Here is a 19880-nt window from a genome sequence, read left to right as displayed (position 1 = left end):
GGTGTCACCCAGATCTCGTCCCACACAAGTATAGTCCTAGCCCAGGGCAAACAGAACCTCCAGCCATCTCCTTGGGTGAGCTCACTTATGATTCCAAGGGGAGGAAGCGTGATGTGGCCCAGTGGCTGTGACCACGTGCAGGTAAGCAGCCGCCAGGTCTCCTCGTGGAGCAGGAAACAGGGGTGCCTCCAGCTCCCTGTGTCCACCGAGCCCCCAGCAGTGTGCAGGGTTAAGGGGGTGGCAGGTGGAGGCCTAGGTCTGGTCACTTGGGCACTCTGGGGATAATATATCTCCTGTGACCTTGGGTCTGAGGACAGTGCCCTCCACAGGCCCCACCGTGAACCAAAGAAATGTCCTCTGTGTCAACCAGCTGTGACTCTAGACTGCTCTCCCAGAAGAGCGAAGCCACTTGACCTTTAAATGCAAAAGGCAGTCCTTGGCTTCCACTCCCAGGGTAGCTGGGGGGTTTCCTACCACACAGACTGTCTCGCTTTAACCAGCCTTGCTCAACCCCTCCATTAATAGAGTCTTTTCCATGGGGTTCTGGAACATCTCCACTGCCTGGGCTATTCTCCCCACCCCATTTTTGTTAAGAGTTTGGCTTCCTGATGGTGTCTGTGACAGGAACCAGGAACCACGTGTCTCAACCCATTTAGAAACAGGGCCCTCCTCCCTCTGCATGGGAACATGGGCCGGGGGCACAGCTCCCCTCCCTGCCGTGCTCTCCCTGCCAGCAGCTGCATCTTGCAAACGCTGAGAACGATCTCCCTCCGTCTGCTGGTTCACAATTTCTCCTCTTCAGGGAAGCTGCCCCTGGAGCTTCTCCATCCTGCCCAGGAGGCCTGGTTCAGCCACTCATCCATGTCCTCAGTGAATAGCACTGGACGTGGAGTCCAAGGACATGGACTGAGGGAGGCCCTGAGGGAGACCCTGTCCCAGCTGCATGGAGGCCCACTCCAGTCTGTCGTTGTCCGCATGGTCCCTATCGCTGTCATGGAGATAATCTACTCACACGAAGTGGCTCAGGTGACTGGCCCAGCCCCCACGGGGGACGAGGCCAGTATAACTGGGCCCAGGAGGGAGCCGGCCACCAGGCTCCTGCAGGCTTTAGCCAGGGTGCCCACACAGTCAAAGTGCCCAGTAGCAGCCCTGGAAGGTCTGGTGAAACCGACAAAGTGTGCAGAGCCCCGACTGTGGTTCTTCCCCCCAGTTCGCACTTCTCTGCCCACAGACTGGCCTTCCCTTTTGCCTTCACGGTCCAGTGGGAAGTTTCTGGGTCTGGGCGCTCTCCTGCTAACCCCCATGTGATCCTGAGATGGGGGTCTATGAAATGGGGGTGACCCTGCCCACCCTCCCCATTCCACAGATAGTAGCCAAGAACCCAGAAAGTGTAGAGAAGTGCCTGGAAGAAACAGACGTGCTGCGTTAACAAACCAGGGCTGCTATTTTGACCAAAAATAATGTCGTTCAGGCCGTGAACCAGCCCCGTTTGGCTCTTTGCTCACCCCAGGCGCAATGTGTGTCCTCCAGGACTGGGCTGTCCGGGCCTCTGCTATTCGTTTTTCTGAGTCCTGCTAGCTTCATCCTTTGTTCCTGAGGGGACTCAGTGCACCACTAAGGAGCCGGAAATCTTGGGAGCTGTGTCTGCTGGGCTTTGGCCACGTTGGGCCCTGGAGGCCCCTGCTGGCTCTCTCTCCCAGGCCCAGGCAGGCTGGCGCTCAGCCCTTGCTGCTCTGCTCAAAACTGGTGGGGGGGGGGGCTGGGCGGGGGGGGGGGGTTGGTTAGGGAGCAAGCCTAGGGCTGGTCTGCGTGCTACATGTGCAGAGCACAGTAGCTAGACTTGAGAAATGTCACCTGTATACAATGAATGGGGGGGAGGGGTAGGATTAAGAATCCAAAGTGTCCCCCAAGTCACCCCTTGGCCCTCCTCCTGCCTCTGCTCTCCTCTCAGACCCTGGGTATCAGTGCTGATTGGAGCCTTCAAGGGGTCCCCGCCCAGCCCTTCTCCCAACCAGCCGGCTTACACTGAGGATCGCGCTTCCAAGGGGGGAAGTGGTTTTCCCCCAGGTCACGGGGCTAGTGTGCTAATCACCCACAGCCGAGAGCCAAGGCCCCCCATGCCAGTCTGCTGCCCTTCCCACTGTGACACCATCTGCTCCATTTTTTCTGTCTCTTTTCCTTCCCTGTGTTCCTTCCTCCCCTCCTCCTCTCCGAGCCCTGAGAACCTTCTGACAAAGGGACAAAAGGGTGTTCTATTGCACAGTAGTGACCATGCCTGCCAGCCAGGGTTGCAGCTGAGACCCCCCCCAGGCATGGCTTCCTGGGGCCCTCTCATCTGGCAATGCCCCTTTCCCCATCTGTAACTCTGTCTCTCTGCAGCCCACAAGCACAAGAAACAGGACGTGCTGCAGCCGTGTGACACAGAGTACCCTGTGTTTGTGCACCAGACAGCCATCCGGGAGACCAATGGGATCATTGAGTGTGGAGCCTGCCAGAAGTAAGATCGGAGGGCAGCGCTGCCTGACCCCAGCTGGGCTCCTCCCTTCCCCTCCCCCTGACAACACACCACCACACCCACACCCACCCACCCCTCCCCATCTTTGCTTCCTCTTTTCCTTCGTGAAGGAAACATGGGCGGGGGCAGAGGGTAGGCTGGCTGGGGGCACCGGACGGTTTGGTAGAAGTGGTCCCGAGGCCAGATCTGGACCCACCCACCTTACCACAGGCTCCAAAGGAAAGTCTCCACAGCCCCTCTCGGAGGACCTTTCAGTGTGGGTCACACACATTTGCTTAGCCCACAACAGCTCAGCGGCAGCCAGCCCCGTGCAGGCCCAGGGGCATCTGCAGGCCCTGGGAAGGCACCGGAAGGCGAGGATAGCGGTGAGGAAGAAGCCAGTCGGTGCCCCCTCAGAAACCTGTCTGTGCGGAGAAGCAGGCCAGCTCGGGGGCCCTCTCGGGAGTGGTGGGCTGGAGGAGGGCTCCTAGCGCTGTCAGGTCACACCGGCCTCTCCTTTCCGTGGCCGGCCTGGAGCCTGTGTGTGCGCCCCGCAGAGACTCAGGCCTTGCCCGTGTGCAAGCCGTGAGACGGAGCTGCATCCTACCGGCTCCAGCTACCGCTGGCCTGAGGCGGGCAGGGAGGCCCGACAGAAACTTCTCTCCCGCCAACTCCCACCCTGACCTCGGGGACCTTCCAACTTGTGAAGTTCTGTGCTGGGCCGCCTCTAGGGTGTCCACTCAGCCAGCTCAGCCATTCGCCAAGGGCTTCGCGGGACGTCCCTTGGACTCCCCAGACCTCAGGGGAATTACTTTCTAGTGTAACGCCTCAGACTTGTCCTACTAGTGTGTGATGTTGGGTGGACGGTAACCTCGCCAGAGCGGTTTTCTGGGAACTCCTGTGACTCGTTTATCTCAAAGGCTTGTCATGAGAATGAAGTAAGTGGTCTGGTGTAAGGCACGGACTTCAGGGTAGACAGTTTCGAGTTCAAAAACACTCTCTTCTGCTCCGCAGCCCTGTAACGTTGGGCAAGTTACCTCACCTCTTCTAGCCTCTGGGTTCTCCTCCACGAAACAGGAACGACAGCAACCTCCCTTGGAGTGGTTGCGGTTAAGTGTGTGTGTGTGAGAGAGAGAAATCATCCACCCCAGAGGAAATGCTCAGGAAGTGGCAGCTACTGTTACATAAGGCACCAGGCCTCCCGCAGACAGGCTTTCCCGGATCCCTTCCTCCCTCCCTCTGGCGGCTCTCCAGGGCCTTGTGCGGGCGGGCTCTGCCACCTTGTGGCCAAACCTGAGCACCGCATCTTTCCGGCACGGCCTGCCCCAGCCACACATCCCTATCTGCTTGGGACAGTCTTGATTTATGCCTGCTATCTCTGAATATATTAATGACAATTCTTTTCCCTCTCAAGAATTATCTGAGCCTGCCACAGAGCGGTTCCGCAACCCACTTCTCTCTTGGCCGCAGGATATTTGTGATGCAACAGATTCCCAGCAGTAACCTTCTCCTCCTGGTGACAGACCCCACCTGTGACTGTAGCATCTTCCCACCAGTCCTGCAGGAAGCTACAGAAGTCAAATATATCCTTCCAGCTTCCGGGAAATGAGGGCTGGGGGAGGGATGGAGGTGTTGGTGTCACTGAGGAGCTCAGATATTGAGAGGCGAGGCCATCCTCCCTCCCCACCAACATCCCCCGCCTCCCACCCAGGGCTTCCGGATTTGTTCCCTAACCCCTCCCCTCCCCCTAACCCCTGGGTGCCTTCTTCTACAAGGCAGCTGGTCCCACCTGGGCTAGGCTCTTCCCAGACTTAGTCTCTAGAATCTCCAGAATTCGCTGCTGTCATGAGATGTTCGCCTTAACAGTGACTTCCGCACATAATGCGTCTGTCAAGTGTGACAGGCTACGCTCGCAGAAGCTTCGAAGGAGACCAGATTCCTGCCACGCCTTCCATCCAGAGGTAAGGGCTGGAGGGGGGCAAAGGGGCGGGGCTTGGTCTTCATCCACAAATCCTGGGCTCTTGGATGGGGCCTGTGCATTTGCAGATGGGAGCTGATGCTTATGAATGCAGCCCTGCTTGTGCATGTCCGTGGAACACATTCATGCGTGTGCATGGACATTCAGGCCCCTGTGGCATTCACATGTGGAGGCAACCAGGAGCTAAGGGCCAAATTTCCTAGGGTTTGGGCCCTCAGTGATTTCAAACCCAGTTCCCCCATATTGCCTTCATTACTACTGCAGTTAGCTCCAAATGAGGAAGCTAATATATGCACATGCTAATGACATTAAGCGCCCACTATGTAAGGTGCTTTTAGCTTAAGGCCTCAAGCTGGGTGCCTTACTCATGGTATTGTCTTTGTTGAATATGCCACAAATAATCCACATCCACTAAGTTTCCAGAGTTGATGGCTTCCCCGAAGTCATTCTAGAGGATGGTCCCACGGCCACTGTAAGACTAGGGACAAGCAGAGGCTTGAACCCAGTTCTGGGCTGAGTGCACAGCCTCTCCTTTGCCCTAAAAAATAGGCGGTCTAAAAAAGATGGCAGGCAGTGTTTCCTCCATTTTCTGGGCTTTCCCTCTTACCCCAGGTTTTTGGCTATTAGTCCCAGAGGCCCTCCTCCCTCTTCCTTGCCTCATCCTGAAGGCTACCTTTTCATCTCTGCTCTGGGTTCACAGGAAAATGCGCAGGAGTGTGGCGGCACCGCAGACACCTCGGCCTCGCTCCCCATGCTCCTGCTGCCTCTGTGTGCCTGGGGGCTACCACCCCAGCTTTTGCGGTGACACCCGACCAACCTCACCTCTGTTTTGACAAGATGATCCTTCCAGAGACACTCTTAAGAGTCGGCCCCTGCCGTGGGATCCACCTCACTACAGTTGGGTTATCACCCAGGTCACTGTTCATCTGTCTTGGGCTAATGGTCCCTGCCTCCTGAGATTGCCAGATGGAACCAGAAACCACTTCTTAAAGGCCTTCCAGGGAGCCTAGTACCATCCTTCCTACCTCCTCTTCAGGAGTCCACCGGGAGCTCAACTTGGACCAAGACAAAAGAAGTTAATTGCATCTATTCTCCAGAAGCCCAGACCCAGCCAAGGGTCAGCTGTTTCTAATGAACCTGGTTGGTCTTCAGTAGAATCCAAGAACTTTACGGTATGAGAAAGAGGAACAGAACGAGGCCAACAGCAGAAATGAGATGAAGAACATGCCCCCACCTGAAATAGAGCTTTCTCAAAATGAGATGCATGGTGAGGGGATAGGTCAATTTCCTAGCTGCTGCTCAGAAAGGGGGGGGGGGGCAGCAAAGAAGTAACTAGTAATGGGAAAAACCCAGAACAGGAACAGGTATTAAATCCTTTTATATTACTGTGGCATGTCTGCAAACTATGGCTTCTAAAACTTCTGAAAATGTCTTTACAAAATGCTAACATACAGAAACTTTTGCATCTGAGTAAAAGCCAATAGGGTAAAATATATAGCTCCTGCACTAAAGGGTGATAGAACAGGGGAGGTCACACAGTCCTTCACAGTGGTCTGGTGAGGGATCTCCTGAAGGCTAGCTCCAGACTCCCCGGGAGGGCCAGCTCCCTCAGTGGTCTGTTCTAGCCACTTATCTTTGTAAGAGAGACTACCTTGATCTCCACGTCCTGGGACTGAGCCCCATGCCCCATGTCAGGCTCCCAGCTCAGTGGGGAGCCTGCTTCTCCCTCTACCTCTGCCTCTCCCCATGCTTGTGCTCTCTCTCTCTCAAACGAATAAATAAAATCTTTTAAAAATAATAAAATAAAATAAAAATTTAAAAAAAGACTGCCTGACTCTATCCCTGGGGTGGGCATTTCAAGGAACATTCCAACATGCACAGCAGAGTCCACCAGGAGGGGAGCTCTGTCTGGGAACTTACTCTCCACATGCACACCTCCCCTAGGGTCTTAGGGCCCTGGAGCTTCCTCCTCCCTCCCCCGAAAACCTGGCTCCACTGTGAGAGCAACATTAAAGGCAGACCATGTAGAAATTCTGAGGTGGCCTCAGAACTTTAAATTCAACCAACATCCAACGAGGAAGTCCAGCCAAGCCCCAAGATAAGCATGGACAGCATGCCGGGCCTTGGGAGACCCTTCTCGGCCCTCCACAATTCAGAGTACAAACTTCCCACCAGCAAATGGCCCCCCTCCCCCTGTACAGTGGGCCAACTTTGAACAATGCATTCATTGCCCTATTTGTAAAATGCCTTACATTACTGATAAGATGACGTCACTTTCACCACTTAGTCTCACAAGCCTGTGAGGTCGGCATTAGCAGCCCTACTTACAGCTGAACAAGTAGAGCCTCAGAGAAGAGAGTGACTCAAACTCACTTGCTCAGCCAGTTTAAGTGGCAAAATAATGCTAGGAATGGCTAAGGCTTACAGGTACCTGGTAAGTAACAGGCATTAACTCATTTAAATCTGGCAGCAATCCTCTGAAGTAGGTACTGTTATCTGTCCCATATTGTAGACAGGAAACTGCAGCAGAGACTTGAGAACTGGTTGTAAATTATTGGGAAAGAGCTTTATTCATGCAGTGTGCTGGGCATACAATAAGCACAAATTACATGTTAACTACTGTTAGATCTATTACCTCCTTGGGGAGGAGAGAAGTTGGCCAAGAAATGACAATGTGGATGTTAAGAACAATAGGCAAAGATCACAGGTGTCCATCTGGCACAACAGGGAACTCTTTCTCCAGTCAGGTGCCATTGCTCAGAGCTTCCCCATCATCCTGTCCAGACCTTATCATGACAGGCATGGCTGCATGAACACTTCCTGACTTGCTCGGGCACCTTCACCACCAATAACACCCAGTGCCCACGTGCACCCCTCTGCCTCTCTTTGGTATTAATAAACGTTCTGGCCTTCAACAGCATCTGACCTCTATTACCAACTCCCAGACACAGGCTGCTTGTTCTTCTCTCTAGGACAGCAAGCCTGTCTTTTGAAAGGCCTGACCTCCCTGCCCACCCAGGAAAATTTATCAACTCTCTTGGCCCTATCACTTAAAAACCAAGATTAGGTGCTCACTTCAGCAGCACATACACTAGAAACCAAAATTAGGAAGTGTTGGGACAGCTCCTGGCCTTGTCTTGTCTCCTTCATCCCCGTGTCTCTGGGTGGCCTGGAGACTATAAAATTGGGAAATCACTTTTAGAACCAGTGGAAGGAATAAACTAAGCTTTCTGAGAAACTAACCTTGCTCCTCACTTGGGAGAACAGAATATTCTTGTGAGCTTAGGAGACCAGAGCAACTATTTTTTCCTTTCTTCTTTTACCAGAACCACTACCAGACAGCAGGTGGCGGCCCGACTCAAGTTAAAGAGTCATCACTGATCAGAGGCGAACGAGTTAGAACCAAAGCCATTTAATAAATGACAAGAATCTGTCAGCATCTTGAATTATCTTTTTTTTAAATATTTTTTTATTTATTCACGTGACAGAGAAAGAGAGAGATCACAAGTAGGCAGAGCAGCAGACAGAGTGAGAGGGGGAAGCAGGCTCCACACTGAGCAAAGTCTGATGCGGGGCTCGATCCCAGGACCCTGAGATCATGACCTGAGCCGAAGGCAGAGGCTTAACCCACTGAGCCACCCAGGCGCCCCTTGAATTCTCTTTTCTTAAATGACCAAGAACTCAAAGCTGCTGTCAGATCCTCCTTCCTCAGTACCAGGAATAAATTAACTACTAGATCCAGCTAATAATTTTGTACATTTTGATAGAAGTGCTTTCATGTAAAACAGTTCACCACTTTATAATGCTAAGTGAAGTTCTGATTCCGGAGGGCAGGGGAATGGAAGTATCTTAAAGTCAGAGAAGTAAATATGGGGGAGGTGGTCACAATAGGAAGAAATCAGAGCAAGAATTCAGCAGAAACACCTGCCAATCACTACGGAAAGTGCGAGAAATGTTGATCTCAGTGAAAGATGCAAAGAACCTAAGCCCATTTTAAAAGGTGAGAAAAAGAATGCTGTAACTGAAGCTAAGTATTCTAGAGACAAGGATATTACTTCCAGGATAAACTGTAAAGCAACACTGCCCAAGGGCTCTTTTAGGAAACCCAGAGCCCAGCATTCTACAAAGTGAAAATTCAAACTTGTCCTTTATTTCCTTTGCAATATCCATGGCAATACCATACAGGATCCTCACCTGAGAAAGGGAGCATACAGTTTTTAGCAAAAAACTAAGAAAAAGCCAAATGGTTCTTTATAATGGCTCAAAAGAGCAGAATGCAATCCAGTGTTCTATACCCAGGGAAACCCTAAAGCTGTATCTATACCTTAAAATGAGAATTCGGGGCACCTGGGTGGTGCAGCTGGCTGAGCATCCAACTCTTGCTGGTTTCAGCTCGGGCTATGATCTCAGGGTCAGAAGACTAAGCCCCGCATCTAGCTCCAAGCCTAGCATGGAGTGTGGCTGAGGTTCTCTCTCTCCTTCTGCCCCTCCCACCCATGGTCTCTCTCTCTCTCTAAAATAAATCAATCTTTTTAAAAAAAAAAAGAAAAAAGAATCCAAATACTGGAAATTCTCCTGCAAAGATAATTTACCCAAGGCAAAGGGGCACGGATTCCTCTCCTTTCTTAAATTACACAAACGGTTAACAAACCCCCAAACCTTTAGGTCAACACCTGAGATTTAATCTGAACTGTCTTCTTATTGTGAAGAGTGTAGCACAAGAGTCACACTTGGCCTTTCTGAGCTTCAGTCTCCAAACCCAGAAATGAGTGATACTAGTTAGTTCACAGGGAGGTGGTTATGAGTATCTGAGATACCAAGTCCTTCAACAGAAACTTTCACATAGAGTATCTATTATGTTGGGTATTATTTTGATAAACTTTAATCATAAATTAACTACCCCTTCGGGTTAGCTCTCCCCTCCATTCTAAACCTCATCTCAGTTGTAATGAAAGCTTAAGAAAGGTCAGGAAAAGTGAGTTGGGCATAAATAACTTTGATTTGTGCATTCAGACCGGGAAGTCTCTGACAATTTCTTAAGCTTCGGTGTCTAAATTAAGACTTCAAGGCAGGTAATTTGAGTGAGTAAAACAGTACACGACCGAAGTTCATATTCCATTTGGTTCTTTTTATTAGAAGTTGAGAATACAGCAAGTAAGGGAAATCCCATGGCGAATGGAACCATCACACAGAGGCCTTTCTGAAACCCCAACCTTCTATGATCCCCAAAAAATGTGCTTTGTGGCTTCCGCAATTTATAAAGGGGAAGGGGGAAAATACTGAAAAAGGCCACTATTTAATGGTTAAAGAATGAAGCTGTAGAGGTCCTAACCAGCCTAGGGCCAACGAAGAAAATTAAAAATCTGCACAGAGCAAGCAAGCCTCTGATGCTGAGAGTAAGGCATTCAGGCGCCAACCTGGTGAGAGTTCTCAGCGAGCACTGTGAAGACCAAGTGCACAGTGAGGCTGTTGGTAGTGAGTTGCACGTAGACACACACACATAAATGGGCGCACACACACGCACTCGCACACACACCCTAAAGAGGGAGATTTTTACTGGATGACACATCATTGATGTTAATTTCATTTTTCCTAACAGTTTGTGCTATGTTGAACCAGATTTAGCTCCTCCTTTGGGGTGTGGGGTGACTGGGCCCAGAAACTTCTACTTCTGTTGGTGGTGTTACAGGGCTGCATCTTATACCCTGTATCCCAAAGTGCATGACCGAAGAGCAAGTCTGGCTTCTGATATGTGCTGTTGCTTTCATGAGACTAAGTGTCCCTCCTTCCAGATGGCCACTGCCCTGCTGGACTATTCCCTCAAAGGGAGGAATATTGTTCTTTATTGTGTCAGGCACCACACCAGTTCACCTACTCAAGTCTCTCGTTGGGTCCCTTGGTACCCAAGGCAGTGAGCTTACCCAGAACCAAAATACTCTTAAATCCTTCCCCAGTTCTATAGTGGAGTCCTTCTTCCCAGTTCCCAGCTTTTGCTGGAGACTGGAAGGGGAGAGAAAGGAGATTACCAACAAGACAACACTCTGCTGGATACCAGACTCTTCCCATATGCCAAACGCCTACTGGAGGGTGCCAGCCCCCAGACTTAGGGCTTCAATGTTTAGTTCTAAAACCCATAATCCCCAAGATGTAACTCAATCACCTGAAACCTTGGGTGACAAGTAACCCAAGACTCGAGTGCTATTTTGGTGGTTTGCCTATGAGCCAAGATTAGAATTCTGTGAACCAGATCCTTCCCCTACCACTCTCCCTGACACCATAACAGGATACCTCTGGGGCATGAGCAAACTTTTTCTACTCCTAGCAGCTCTTCAAAGATATGGCTGTACCAGACTCCCTGGCAATAACATACCATTTTCTTTTGCAACTTCCCACCATGCTAACCCCGAAAACTGGGGTTTGGGGAATACTGATGACTCCTTGGTAGGTACTGGACTGGCTTTCTTGTTCAAAGACAGCTGATATGTATGTCACGACTAGGCTTACTAAGACAGTGGTGCCAGAGGTGAAATTTACCTTTCCTGATCCAGAGGAAGCCTTCTCCCAACCTATGTACATGAGCTCAAGAGGCACCTGGACAAGCTGCAATCTTTTTTGTGGCTGGCTCCATGCCAAGAACTGTGATGTCAGGGAAAAGGTCAATTTGTATTCCCAAGACAAGGAAGGGTAGTTAGGGCAGTGACTTTAACAGAAGAATTCTGGGGTGTTCCTGAGCTCCACAGCAAAGATACAGAAAACTGTCACATCCCTGCAGATAAAAATCACCACAAAACTGAATAGGATGCCATAAAGTAATCTGATCAGCCCCCGGGCTAACATTTCCAGAGTTCCTCCTACTGTCTCCACTACCCCTTTGCTGGCATAATTGACTTTCCCAAGTAAATGGCTCTACTCTTTAGAAGGGGTCACTCTCAGCATAGAAAACAAATCACTCTCTCAAATGATACCTTAACTAGAGCCTTTATCTAACACATCCTGTCAGCCATTCACATGCTGCTTCCACTGAGAAAACACATACAGCTTCCTTCCACCTTGGGACTCCCTAAGGCTCTCAGACATGAGAGTGGTCATGTGATCACTGGGCTGGGGCTATACTTTCTGCCCCACAGGGTCCAAGGTATGCCAGCCTTTAGAAGGCACCTTGGTGCACCAAGGCATTATACATTCTGGGGCCATCACCTGATCCTCCTACAGTCACTTTGTGCAAAATTGAAACAGTGTGTGGTACTTGCATGTTTCGTTCTGTACAAAATTCCCCTCCCTCCCCTACCCCTATGTTTTAAACGTTTATATAAATTCTTAAACAGTGAGTTAGAAATCTTATTTACATTAATTTCTTTGTTCTCCCAAAAGAGCATCTAAAATCACATTCCCACCCTTTAACAGGATATAAATGTTCACCTAAATTGGTTTTTAAATTGATTTAAGGAGCGAGAAAGGGAGAAGAACGAACCACCAGCTAAACTGTGTTCCCATCTTCTACAAAGAAATATGACACGGATCAGAAGCCAGTTTGCCAAGGTCGTGCAGAGCCCTCAATCAGTAGATCCCAATTATAAGTCAGGGTTTGGGCCATTTCTCCTTTTCTCCAAATTGATGCACTCCATCCTTTGAGGTATGATTTATTTTTGTTTTTCTCTTCTCAGTCGTGTACCAGGTGGAGCCCCAGGGGCATCACAAAGCCCACGAGGCTGTCAAAGTTTGGGGCTCCTCTGGCACTGGCATCAATGGCCGGTAAGGGAGGCCTGCAGACGCTGCAGGCCCTGTTCAGGGTCACAGTCCCCGGCTTCTGGAAGGTGTCACAGTGCATCCTCTTCACTGCAGCCTCCACCAATCATGAAACGGAACTCCTGGAGGTTTGAGACGCCATGGAAGTGAACGAAAGCGCCAGCAACCACAAAGATGTGAAACAGCTGATGAGAGTGAAACTGGAGGGGGGTAGGGGAGAAACCCATTCATTATTTAAGTCTGCTAAAGAGTCTTCAGGTTGTTTGTGCTGAGCAGGGTTAGGGAATGGAGGTTACAGAGCTCAAAATTCAAGGTGTCCACAGATCTTGAACATCCATTAGGCATATCACATTCTGCTGAACTGAAGGCCAGCTGTCCCCAAAGAAATCAAGGTGCTACCACTAAATTCTAACCATGAAGATGTGTACACATATCATAGGAGTATCTGGTGAACTCAGGCCAATGGCATACACACACCCTTGCTAACAGACTACAAGGCTACAGTTAGACACAGGGAGGTTTTCCTGTTTGCTGAAGAAAGCTTTTATCATGGCATTAAAAAGCACCAGAGCTATGGCCAATTTAAATGTTGCTCTCTCTCAGAAAAACTAAAGGGATTTCCAGGATTAGGTAGAAGGTTGAAACATTATGTCTCTCCAGCTCTAAGACTCTGAAATTTCACAAACAACATACCTATCAAAAGACTTAGAAGGTCAGGTCTTTTCATTCCTTCTCTAATCAGAAGTGGTCTACAAGCACATGAGCTTTTTTTCTGATTTAATCTCTTCTGTTGAATGCTAGTTCATTTTTTAAAAGGGATCTATCAATTGCTCAGTGCACCAACATTACTTCAAAAATTATACTATTCTCTCATTATCATGGGGCAAAACAGTATTCATAAAGAGAAAGGTATTAACTTTAGAGGTTAAACTAGAAAGAGCCATAAGTCACATCCCAGGAAAAGGTTCCTAGGAAATCAATTCATTCTCAAAATTCTCAAAATAAGGGGGGGGAAGGGTTATCTCCATAACTGATGTCAAAATGATGAGAAGGCAATCTCCAAAAGATAAATTAACTAATTTGAATCTGAAAAGGTTGCCTAAATTAGCATTATATTCATTTTATGGAGGGCTAAATTACACTTTGAAGACTGGATGATCAATTTAGTTTACAATAATCAGCAACAGGTCAAGGAACAGAATTCTAAAGGTCAGACTTCATATCAAACAATTCTTTAAGGCGCCTGTGTGGCTCTGGGTTAAAGCCTCTGCCTTCGGCTCAGGTCATGATCCCAGGGTCCTGGGATCGAGCCCTGATCTCTGCTTGGCAGAAGCTGCTTGCCCATCTTTCTGCCTGCCTCTCTGCCTACCTGTGATCTCTGTCAAATAAATAAATAAAAACTTTTAAAAAAAAACAAAAAACAAACAAAAAAAAACCTCTTCAATCCTGCACCTACTGAAAATGTTTCAGGCCATTTTCAATTACAAAATTTTCCATCTATTGGAAACTTGTATTTCTTTCCCCTTCTCTTTCCCTCTCTCTTAACCACAATTTAGTTAGCTCTCCTTCCTCTCTTGCTACCAAACACACCTAAACACAAATCTCTTGTTACAAATCACCGAATTTTAGTATCAAAAACAACTCTGGTAGGGGTGGCCTGGGTGGCTCTCAGTTGGTTAAGCCTCTGCCTTCAGCTCAGGTCATGATCTCAGGGTCCTGGGATCGAGCCCTGCATCAGGCTCCCTGCTCAGCAGAGAGTCTGTTTCTCCCTCTCCCTTTGCCCCTTACCCCTGCTCATACTCTCTCTCTCTCAAATAAATAAAATCTTTTAAAAGGGGGGTGGGGCTTTGATAAACAATCTAGTCAACCACCCTCATTTTCTAAATGAAGAAACCAAAACAAACTGTCTTCCTTGCCAGTTCAGTGTACTACAGGAGCACAGACTCTGATATTAGACTAGCCTGATTCAAATTCTACTTTTTTCACACAGCAATAACTTGTCCTAACATTGGACAAGTTACCTAATCTCCCTAACCTCATTTCCTGATCTGTAAAATGAAAACATTAATAACAGTGTCATACCTTATAGGGCCAATGTATTAAATGAGGTAACCTGTGCAAAGCACTCACTCAGTACCATGCCAGCCACCAAGTAAGTGTTCAGTAAATGTTAGTCCTCACTGTACTTACCATTCAGAGACACACAACTAAAGAAAAAGAGTTACAACTAAAATACGGGTCTCTCAATTTTGAGTCTAAAACAACTTCAATTATTTCACTTCCTGGTCTGCCAGTAATATACTATCAGATATGTATGTATACATACTACCTCCCCCTGGTCATACTTACCCAGATATCACACTTGCCAGGAAAAAAGCGTTCAGGGATGCGCGCAGCATAGAGGGCGGCGCCTGTGATATAGAGGCTGGCCATCAGCATCAGCCAGCCGATCTGCCCTATGGTGGCGGCCTTCAGGAATCCCTCCGAGATGACATAGTGCAAGGTAGGAATGATTCCACTCAGGCCAAGGCCCAAAAATACTCCTGGCAATCACAAGAATAAAATAAAGTAAAAATGCAGAAGAGAAATAAGGAAGAAGAAATATTACAACATAGCACTAGTAATTCTATAAACAGTATTTCAAGTATGATGCTTCTTGTTTGAAAGGAAAAAGGTGGCATTCAAACTCTGGGATACTGCCACAATAGACAGCAGCAGCTGTGTTCTAAAAGATAGACCCATTTACAAAGGTAAGGAGCCTCCTGCTGAGAGAGGCTCAGCTTAACAAGTCAGCAGTCCTCAATGGGTTTAGAACTGTGTTGCTAAGTACTTCAGGTACAGACAGCTCTAGAAGTTTGTTTAAACCTTCCTCAATGCTTCCACTTTGTAGACAAAAGAGACTGCAATACAGAGCAATTTCACATATTTTGTCTCCCCTCTAAAACAACAGGGATTCCAGGCATTGAAGTGGAATGGAAGAGCAGGGGGTGGTAACTGAGGAGGTTGGAGGGAGGTCACAACTGCTCCTGAAAGCTCCCAGACCCAGAAATACCAATCTGGTACAGAAATCTATCAGAATCATTCCACCATAGCCCTACTGCCTTCAAAATCATCTACAGCAGTGTTTTTCAAACTTCTGGATATGACTTAGGCTGTAAGATCAACTAAGTGAATCTGGATTAGCATTTTTTTATTTTTTAGTGAACTACAATGAAATAAAAATCAGACTGTCACAAATGGAATGTTAAGTAACAGTTTGTAAAAGCTGAGTAATATATGTGTGTGAATTTATGAGTATATATACAAATCTGTGTCAGTTGAAATACCACAGGAACATCTCACACCCAGGAGCCAGTAACTGCTCCTACATTTTGACAGAGAGAGTTAAAAATAACCTTTAACTCTCTAAACACAAAACAAAAAGCCTATCACTTGTTTTGGACATTACCAAATAAGTTGCTGGTGTGCAACAATGTATGTATGCACATACACATGATAAATAATGGGCATCTACAAGAGAAGAGGAAAATGGCAACGCTCATCTCACAAAAGGGAATCAACCAGGCCTAAATAAAAACCTTTTCCTACTTCTACTCATTAAAGAAAAACCATCACAATCCTGTTTCACTTGTTATTTTCCTCTACATGCTAACCAGAGGTTCTAGTGGTTTTGCCTACCATTCTGGAAGTCAAAAGCTCAAGAGCTTGGTTCTTCTGATGTGTATTTTTACAGCAGAATGTTCAGCTGTACTCTCAACTCCTGTGTTGAAGCAGGCTTAGCCCCACAGTTAAGCACTGCTGAAAGTCATGCCTGACCACTGCTTCTCTACTTAAAAGGGTCAGTGGGTAGACTGTTGTGAACAGTGGTCATTAACAAGAAGTTAAATTCTAACTTCTAACCTTGCAGGAAATTGCAGATATACCATGGCTTGGATTTTAATACGAAATGGTTTTGGGCTTTGGGCTGGGGTTTTTGTTTGGTTTTTTAAAGGTCAAAAGGAAAAAATACTCCTTTTACTACTACTTGTTCATTCTCAGTAGACACCAGGTTTGATAGGATAGAACACTGAAGGACATGGTCCTGGCTACAAGGAGTCCCAGTCCAGTAGGAAACAAAAACATGTCCCTGGTGAAATCCCCACTCCTAGAGGAAGGCTCAACCAGAGGTTTCTGGTTTTCCAAACACACTCCATCGAGACAGGCATGATTCTAAATATACAAAGTTTCCTTATCCCTATATTAGAAGAGATGTATGGTACTTGTGTTAGTAGAATACAATCAGTATGAAGTTTTATTTACCTAAGCAGTACACATTTTCGAATAAAAACACAAAACCAAAAAAATGATGCCAACAAAAAACCCAATCACTTAAAAAAGTACACTCCAAGCTGATAAAGAGTAATCATTTTTAACAAAGGTTACAAAGACACTGCCTTATGGACAGTATATAGTCATAAACTCAAGTGAATTACAAATACATATACACTGACTCATAAAGCTCACCATGCCCCTCAACTCCATGCACTTTAAGACAACTAATGAATACTACCATATTAAAAGCTCCTGAAGAACAGGAACTGTGACTTATTTATCTTTGCATCACAAGTACATAGCAGAGGACTTGGCAAGTAGACTGGCAAATGACTGGTAAATTAGCAAAGGCGCAATGTAAAACCCCAACATCTCTTACCTGCTCGTACGCCTCGATACTGAGGGGTAGCAAACATGTCCCACTGGGAAACTATAATGGCCGCAATGCCCAGCACACAGATGACAATCAAGTAGATGAAGCAAGGTTGTGGATTACAGTAGAAAGAGTAATAAAGCCATGGAACAAAACTTCCCATAATCAGAAGAGCAATACCAGAGTAATCCAGTCTAAAAAAGGAAAGAAAGTCATGTGATATTAAAAAATACAGCCCACTACAGACAGGTTCCAATTACTCCCCTATGACATGAGCTAGCAGGTAACAGACAAGAGGCAAACAGGAATGCTTGCTTTAATTTAAAAAAAAAAATTTTAAGTTCCCATCAGACAGTATCAAGAATTCTGGCAATTCTGCTAGATATTCTTCCCTAACCACTGACTCAAATACTTGATTACAATGTAGACTTTCAAATACTTACTTAGAGAAGAGCCGGGAGACCCCTTCTGAGTGGCAGTAGACCGTGTGGAAGAGCCATGAAAAAGAAAGGCAGAGAATGGCCCCCAAGAAGAATAATCCAAAGACCACCTTCTCTTGCAGAGGGGCCACAAAGGAGATGTTTGGGCGAAACATATAAAAGATCCCCAGGCACAGGAAGAATACACAACCTACAAAAAGAGTAGAGAGAGAAAAAAGAGGATCCTTGTCAGGAAACAAGTGTTGTGTGTTGATGAAGTTCTCAGTCCTTCACAATCACAGTATCTGAATCAAAAGCTCCAGGAGAAAGATTTTCCAAATAACTAAAGCATATCCAAAATTCTGGTCTACTTCAAACATTGCTGGTACCATATACTCCTCAGCTTCAAAAAACAAGTGTTTTTGTATAGGAATAGTACTTTATTTATCTAAGAGCATAATCCAAAAAGAAACAAGACAATGCTACTACTTCTTAGAAGGCTAAATTTGTCCACTTCTACCTCTAGGTCTAGGATAAAATTTCATTTAGAAAGTTTTTGGCACATATGCTGGAGCCCAGCTTTCAAAGACCCATTTTCTGTTTGCTCTTGTAATGAATTCAAATGCCTCCAAACCCTGTCAAGAAATACAGCTTTCGGGGTGCCTGCATGGCTCAGTTGGTTGAGCACCTGCTTTCTGCTCAGGTTACGGTCCCAGGGTCCTGGACTGAGTCCTGCATGGGCAGGGAGCCTGCTTCTCCCTCTCCTCTCCACCAAATAAATAAACATCATTTAAAAAAAAAAAAGAAAGAAAGAAAGAAGGAAAAGAAATACAGCTTTCCTCCACCAGTAGCTGTCAAGGAACATTGTGCTTCTCTGGTTCTCACTGGTTAACCCAACAGATTCAAGAGTTAAGGACAATAAAATGCCTATTCATTCAATTTCATAATCAGTTTTTAAATTGCTCTTCTATTCTAGGGCACCTGGCTAGCTCAGTTGGTAAGTGTCTGCCTTTGCCTCAGGTCATGATCCCAGGGTCCTGGGACTGAGCCCCACATCGGACTCCTTGCTCCACAGGAAGCCTGCTTCTCCCTCTCCCACTCCCCCTGCTTGTGTTTCCTCTCTCGCTGAGTCTCTCTCTGTCAAACAGATAAATAAAAATCTTAAAAATAAATAAATAAGCTGGTCTTCTTCACACTAAAATACATGTTCTTACTACTTAGGAGAAGGTCACAGGGCGCCTGGGTGGCTCAGTGGGTTAAGCCTCTGTCTTCGCTCAGGTCATGATCTCAGGGTCCTGGGATCGAGCCCCGCATCCAGCTCTCTGCTCCTCGGGGAGCCTGCTTCCCTCTCTCTCTCTCTCTGTCTGCCTCTCTGCCTGCTTGTGATCTCTCTCTCCCTCTGTCAAATAAATAAATAAAACCTTTAAAATTTCTTTAAAAAAAAAAAGTCACTTAACACAAGGAAGGCACCGAAATTAAGATGTTAAACATGTGCTAAGTAACTGTTCTAGTTAATAAAACTTTACCCCTGAGTTAGAAGTCAGCAATGAACTGTATTTGCCACCCTATTCCACCCTCACTACACTAGCAGGTAGGAAGGCATCTGGGGACACAACAGAAATCAAATGTGTGAAAAAAAAAATGCAAGTCGAATGGGTAAACCAGAAAAGATTTCGTATACTCACAGGTCTGTGCAACCATCACTATTATTTAATTTCAGAATATTTTCATCACCCCAAAAAGAAGCCCATAATTACTACATTCATCTCCCACTCCATACTCTGCATCTAGCCCTAGACGACACTAATCTTTCTATCTCTGGCTTTTCACATTCCGGGCATTTCGTGTATATGAGTTATATAGTATGTGGCCTTTTGTGTCTGGCTTGTTCCACTTAGCGTAATATTTCAAGGGTCACCCATGTTGTTAACACATATCATCAGTACTTCATCTCTTTTAATGACCATATATACTTCATTTGCATGGATAGACATTTTATTTACCCATTCACCAGTTGAAAGATGCTTGGGTTGTTTCTACTTTTTAAATATTATAAATAATGTTGCTGAAAACATTTGTATACATGTTTTTGTGTGAACATGTTTTCAATTCTCTTGAGTACATAATTAAGGAGCAGAACTACTTATACCTCTGTTTAACTTTCTAAGGAACTGTCAAAATTGTTTTCCATAAAGGCTGTACCATAATAACACTCCTACCAGTAAAGTATGAGAGTTGACATCTTTCTATATCCTTGCCAAAACTTGTTAATTTCCATTTTCTTGATTACAGCCATTTTAGCAAGTGGAAGGTGGTATCTCATGATTTGCATTTCCCAAAATGACTAATGAGCATCCCTTTTTCCCCCCCTTTTTAAAAACTGAAATAGTGTGGACACTTGAGCATCTTTTCATGTATTTTATTGACCACTTGTAGATCTTTGGAGAAATGTCTGTCTATTCAGATGCTTTACCCATTTTTTAAACTGGGTTGTCCTTTCATTGTTTAGTTGTCAAAATTCTTAGATTCTCATCAAATAGATGATCTGCAAACATTTTC

General features: G+C 46.5%; 2 protein-coding genes across 3 annotated transcripts in view; one reads left to right on the top strand and one right to left on the bottom strand.

Annotated features, from left to right (window-relative positions):
• CACNA2D4 (calcium voltage-gated channel auxiliary subunit alpha2delta 4) overlaps nt 1–6242 on the top strand; it is a 112898-nt gene extending 106656 nt beyond the window's left edge. The window contains exons 35-38 of the mRNA XM_004773738.3: nt 2380–2497; nt 3965–4077; nt 4373–4455; nt 5173–6242. Coding sequence (XP_004773795.1) covers nt 2380–2497; nt 3965–4077; nt 4373–4455; nt 5173–5277 — 419 coding nt within the window. The 3' untranslated portion in view covers nt 5278–6242. The remainder of the gene's footprint in view (nt 1–2379; nt 2498–3964; nt 4078–4372; nt 4456–5172) is intronic.
• Nucleotides 6243–9579: 3337 nt separating this feature from the next.
• The window catches only part of ADIPOR2 (adiponectin receptor 2), a 99121-nt gene continuing 88820 nt past the window's right edge, over nt 9580–19880 (bottom strand). For both annotated transcript variants that reach the window (XM_045071834.1, XM_004773732.3), the window contains 4 exons: nt 17346–17532; nt 16909–17096; nt 14568–14761; nt 9580–12418 (listed from right to left, as the gene is read on the bottom strand). In XM_045071834.1, coding sequence (XP_044927769.1) covers nt 12290–12418; nt 14568–14761; nt 16909–17096; nt 17346–17532 — 698 coding nt within the window. In that variant the 3' untranslated portion in view covers nt 9580–12289. The remainder of the gene's footprint in view (nt 12419–14567; nt 14762–16908; nt 17097–17345; nt 17533–19880) is intronic.

The sequence above is a fragment of the Mustela putorius genome, unplaced genomic scaffold (assembly GCF_011764305.1).
Source record: "Mustela putorius furo isolate JIRA1106 unplaced genomic scaffold, ASM1176430v1.1 tig00003988_pilon_pilon_pilon, whole genome shotgun sequence".
In the NCBI taxonomy this organism is placed as follows: Eukaryota; Metazoa; Chordata; class Mammalia; order Carnivora; family Mustelidae; genus Mustela; species Mustela putorius.
Note: the sequence above shows the minus strand (reverse complement) of the source record. Positions and strands in the feature narration are given on the sequence as shown.